At 39.8% G+C, this 6,000-nt stretch overlaps 1 protein-coding gene across 2 annotated transcripts in view; it reads right to left on the bottom strand.

The window, feature by feature from the left end:
• Nucleotides 1-273: 273 nt before the first annotated feature.
• Nucleotides 274-6,000, bottom strand: part of mybphb (myosin binding protein Hb) — a 29,948-nt gene continuing 24,221 nt past the window's right edge. Inside the window, exons 10-13 of one of the 2 annotated variants that reach the window (XR_009803977.1) lie at nt 5,216-5,402; nt 5,083-5,139; nt 664-791; nt 274-578 (exon numbers count right to left, since the gene is read on the bottom strand). Coding sequence is in view for 1 of the 2 variants with exons in the window: in XM_061885355.1 (XP_061741339.1) it covers nt 5,105-5,139; nt 5,216-5,402 (222 nt within the window). In the remaining variant the exon portion in view is untranslated. The remainder of the gene's footprint in view (nt 579-663; nt 792-5,082; nt 5,140-5,215; nt 5,403-6,000) is intronic. The other variant, XM_061885355.1, reaches the window with a different exon arrangement.

The following is a 6,000-nucleotide window of genomic DNA, read 5'->3' as shown; positions in this document are numbered from 1 at the left end:
CGTCCACGTATTAAGTAGTTAGCCTAATGTGCATATATCTGGCCCCCCGCCCGGGTGTCCCGGTGACAGTATCTCCGCGGGCCAATAGCTCGATGGTCTGGCATGTTTATGACGTGGACGCTGGCACACTACTTCACCAGTAATATGAGTCCCACTGACTTTTACGAGGTGACATGTTCTTGCATTAGTCTACTTCCTGGACTTGGTCATAAAATAAGGGGAGGATGCAAGCTGCCAACCCAAAAATAAACACCCAATGCTGCACACTAAGGATTATTTAGACATTGTTTATTTGAAGTACTTTTCTGTAACAGACAACTTATTCCTTCGCTGGTCCTTCATGTTCTGACCACTTGTTGACTTTTGTTTTCTTACACGATTATTGTCTTGACTTATTTGCCTTTCTTATCCACAGCCGTCATCGTGTGTTTAATTACAGAAAACACAAAGAGCACAAATGAAATTGATACAAACACGTAAATGTGGAGCTTAGGGTTTGGAGAGAACTCTGGTGGAGTGTGAGACCGTGTGGTCATCAGCCAGTATGTACATGCTCTTCCAGGGCCTCCAGTACCTTCCTGCAGAGAAGGTCGGAGAGGAAGTTAAAACACTTCTACTTGCTTCATCAGGACATTTTTAGACTTGGCTATAAGTGTCTCTCACCTTATGCTGCCAGGCCTGGCTGCCTGCGCCCGGATTTAGTATCCAAACAAGCAGGACAGGTGTTAGGTTAGAAGGACGTCACAGGAAAGTGGAAATATTTCATGCTTGGTCAAAGATTAGAAGTTGAGCTGCACACAAAAATCTGCTGCTGAGTCACGGAAATGTGAGCTGGTAAAATTGATGGATTCCGACACTTGGCCACCTTGTCCAAGATTAGTGTCCCCGAGACAACCTGGGCCACCTCAACACTTATTACACCAAACCTTTGGACCTCTGAACTAAGAATTATAGCATGTAAAAATGTACTAAATGACCATTTGTGCACATTCCTTTACAAAACCTCCACGATGACACACTTATCATAAACTTTAGCCTATATCAGGGGTTCTTAACATTTTTGACCTCGGGGCCCAACATTTCCAATACAGAGGAACCTAACTAACTCTAACTAACACTCAATTAGTAATCTCACTCTTGATTTTTATCGTAATCGATAATTATATCCAAGATACTTACAGTTTAAACTTTGTCAAGTGACATGAAAGCTTGTGTTCATCAAAAATATTAACAAGGCTTACAGTAGGTCATGCTGATTACAAAAATAAAAACAAATTAAATATACTGCAGAAGGAGGGACCTATAAATACTGTCAATCAATTTACATGCAATTACACGGTGCTTAAATAAATACATTCTAACATATACACACATAAACATACACACATATATATATATACACACATACGTGTATATATATATATACATACACACACATATATATATATATACACACACACACATACACACACACATAAAGTCGAGGTTACTGTGGTTTATTCGTTAGACAGTGCTCAATACCAGGTTACAGCTGCCTGTTTCCCTGCTCTTCAGGGGATTTTCCCTGACCTAACATATACATATATACACATACATATACCCACATATATATACACACACACACAATTATTTCATATGGCTCCTTTTAATAAACATACATACGTAGAGTTCACACACACACAGTAATTTCATGTCAATTCATCTTTAAATGATATGTGAAAAGGCATTAATAAATCATGTTCTTTTCCAATATCTCAAAAACTGATACCAGTAGTTCCTATGCTCCTTTAAAATTTGATTTACAGCCTCAAAGTCGTGTTATTGTTTTTATTTCGATGCCCCGCTCTCCACCGTTTGACCAATTGGAAAGTCCGTAAGTGGGTCACATCCAGGTTGCCATCTTGGTCTGGCTTTTGCCACTGGTAAAGTTACCAAACATATCAGACCTTAGTCCATCTAAAAAGTTACCATTCTCAACTTATTAATGACAAAGTCAGGAACAAAACCAGGATTTGTATCAGGGATGCCTTTGAAAGTTGAAGACCATAGAAGATTTAGTCATCTGAAGCCAAACTTGCTCATTTCCTCCGTGATAGGTAAGTCAGGCATTTACCTTTTCTTATTACTTGTAATAAATGGACATTTGGTATGTAAACTATATTGTCCAATACAGTCTATGATGTTGTCTAACAAAGATAGTATGTTCCTGCAACCAATGTTAGCATGCTAGCCCGGTCAATGACACATGGACATACATGCTAACGGGGAAATATATGCCAGTTACCATGTATGTCATCCAAATGACAGATAAGGATATGGCTAGTGTCAGTGCCTATTTCTTTGTCAATATGCTGATATGCTGAGGAAATGACTTCCAACATTGGTCATCATGGCAATGGGAAACGTATGAAGACAGCCAAATCACATGATAAAATGATTCCTCACTCGTGTAGCCTGAGGGTTAGCAACCCGCGGCTCTAGAGCCACATGCGGCCCTTTTGCACCGACCAAGTGGCTCCCTGGACCTCTTTCTGAGATGTGTGAAAATGGAAAAAGGTGACGAAAAAAAATCTATTTTTTGTCTTAATATATTTTCTGTAGGAGGACAAACATGACAAGTGAAGTGAATTATATTTATATAGCGCTTTTCTTTAGTCACTCAAAGCACTTTTGAATAGTGAGACCCAATATTTAAGTTACATTTAAACGAGTGTGGCTGGCACTGGGAGCAGGTGGGTAAATTGTCTTGCCCAAGGACACAAAGGCAGTGACTAGGATGGCAGAAGCGGGGATCGAACCTGGAACCCTCAACGTGCTGGCACGGCCACTCTACCAACGGAGCTATACCACCCCACACACAAACCTTCCAAACTGCTAGAAATCCCACTGTTTATGTTAAACATGCTTCACTGATGAAAGGATCTGGCAAGCACTGTTTTGTCCTAATTTCAGCCATCCTTGAACTCATTGTAGTTTGTTAACATGTACAACTTTCTCCGATGCTGCCACAGAAAGACGTGTTTTATGCCACACCTTCGTCTCATTTTGTCCACCAAAGGTTATATGCTGTGTGAGTGTTTTTGATTTGCTGGAGCTCTCATCAGGCATATTTGGTCAAGACATGAGTGCAAGGTAATCGATGCTAACATGTTATTTAGGCAAGCTTTATGTACATATTGCATCATTTGAGCTCATTTAATTTATTTAACTCTAACTTTATTGGTCCTCTGTGTATTTAATTTATATTTGCATGTCTCATGACACATTATCTGTATGCAATATTGGCTGCATTTCTGATAGTCGATTGTGCGCTATGTTGTTCCAGACCACAGCAAACGTTACCCCGCTTGCAAAGATTGTAATAAATCCATTAGAAGAAGACAGCCTGACTTTCCTTTAACTTGGACACACATCTATACCTTTGGACATTCTATGACATTCATTTACAGAAGTTCTCATCCTGTGAGAAGCCTCCATTTTAATAAATGTGTTACAAAAATGTATAGAATAAAAATTAAAATATAACATTTCTGTCAACTAAGATGTGCGTCAGTCTTTGATAGTAGGCTAATAAATACACTTATATCATGTGTTGTCCTCATTATAACACTTATATAAGGCTTTAAATTTTTTGCGGCTCCAGACAGATTAATTTTTGGGGGAGTATTTTTGGTCCAATTTGGCTCTTTCAATATTTTGGGCTGCCGACCCCGGATGTAGCCTATAGACATACCCTGGTAAAATGTCTCCTCTTTAGTTTTGGGCGTACATTCGGCTGCTAAGCATATTTTTATTTGTATAACTATTGCCAGCGTTGGTTTTAGTCTTTGTTTTCTAAAAGTACTGGCAATAACCATACGATTGCCGTTTGTTGTGGTATTGTACACAGGCTTGACCTACTTCTTCCAGAAAATAGCCTCATTTCTGTGTAAAATGTGTTGGTTTATTGACAAAACTTGTCCATTCAGCTATTATGGTCCCAACACCTCAACCCTAAATAGGACGCAGTAGAAGTTTGAAGTTCCTTGCAGTAGCCCAATCCGACAAAATCAAATATACTGCAAAAGAAGGGACTCGTAAATACTATCAATAAAATTACATGCAAGTACACAGTGCTCAAATACATTGGTTGTAGTCTCTGTTTTCTGATACTACTGACAATAACCATATGATTGCCATTTGTTGTGATATTGTACACAAGACCTACTTCTTCGTGAAAATAGCCTAATTTCTGTGTCAAATGTGTTGGTTTAGAGATTTGTTAATGACAAAACTTGTCTATGCAGCTATTATGGTCTCAGCACCTCAACCCCTAGTAGGAGGCAGTAGAAGTTTAAAGTTCCTTGCAGTAGCCCAGTCCATCCAGCTGGGTATTGCCTGCATATCTGGCAACCTCAGTCAGGGAATTTTCTTCACATCCTATTGTTTTTATTGTATTTATTTATTTATTTTAAACACAGAAGGGATATTTTGACATGAAAATTAATGCTTAAATTAAATAAACTTCTGTTAAGATTACATTTTAAAATAAAAGTTGGTCCATAATAGATTTGTGTGCTGCATGTCAACAACATGACAAAACGCCACATGTTGGACCATGTGATGCCAAAGATGTGGAGGAAAATGAGTGTCTCCATGGTGACAGCAAGCATTTTTGTATCGGTTATCAATTGTCCACAAAGTCGTAGAGGATATGGTAAATGGGTTATACTTGTATAGCGCTTTATTTTACCTTCAAGGTACTAAAAGCGCTTTGACACTATTTCCACATTCACCCATTCACACACAGATGGCAGGGAGCTGCCATGAAAGGCCCTAACCACCACCCATCAGGAGCAAGGGTGAAGTGTCTTGCTCAAGGACACAACGGATGTGACAAGGTCAGAAGAAGGTGGCGATCGAACCAGGAATCCTCAGGTTGCTGGCACAGCCACTCCCCCAACCACGCCACGCCGCCCACCCACGGATCACACGCAACATGTAGCGCTCACAATGTTGTGGTCTGCACATGCTGTTTGCATCTTAGTAGATCAGGCCCAAAGTGCAACCTAGCTACTGTTTTGAGTTGACTCATGTTCTTACCTGCGTGAAAGAATCTAACGCCCTACTTCTTCTTGTCTGCCTCTGAAATCATCGGCTCTGTTCTCAGGAAAGACAAAGTGGTCAGTCTTCACTTGAATTCCAGAAACCAAGGCGAGGTCTCGTTCCGACTTACGTTTGACCTCCAACTTGCAGCTGATGGTGACCTCGCCATGGTGGTTCTTGGCCCTGCAGGTGTACACGCCGCCGTCAAAGCTAACCGGTTTGCGGATCTCCAGGGAGCAGATACCCTGGACGCAGATCTGCCGGAATTTAGGGTCTTCTCCGATGATCATCTGGTTCTTGAGCCATTCGATCTTGGGCTGCAGGAAGACATTTTACGTGGACAAGTCTCAACAACGAACGGGTCGTTTACGTCAGTGGTCCCCAACCACCGGTCCATGACGCATTTACTACCAGTCCGCACAGAAACGTTAATTAATTCATAAACACATTTTTCCAACTTAAATTTTGCCTGTCCCACTAAACACAGAAGTAAGCTTGTTTATAAATGTATATTACAACTCTTGATAGGAAGTCACCATTTGTTACAGTACTTTAATTCACATTAATGAACATATAACATTTGAATGTGCCAAAAGCTCATTGCCAGCCGAAGGGTGGTTTTATATAGCAAGGGTTCTTCACCTGTTTGACTTCAGGACCCAACTTTTCCACTACAGAGGGACCTGGGGACCACTCCAATATTAATAATAAATTAGTATTCTTACTCATGATTTTAATCATATTCAATAAAAACAAAATATCTAACCTACTTACAGTTTACTACCTTATAAAATGATATAAAAGCATGTGTTGATCACAAAGGTCATATTATTAATTTAACAAATAAACTTCAGGCTTAAGTTAGGCTGATCAGACAAAATACATTTACAATGTGTAATATGTTGTGCTAAAATA

Source organism: Nerophis ophidion, linkage group LG02 (assembly GCF_033978795.1).
Source record: "Nerophis ophidion isolate RoL-2023_Sa linkage group LG02, RoL_Noph_v1.0, whole genome shotgun sequence".
NCBI classification, from domain to species: Eukaryota; Metazoa; Chordata; class Actinopteri; order Syngnathiformes; family Syngnathidae; genus Nerophis; species Nerophis ophidion.
The sequence above is the reverse complement of the archived record's forward strand: the minus strand, read 5'-3'. Positions and strand labels throughout refer to the sequence as shown.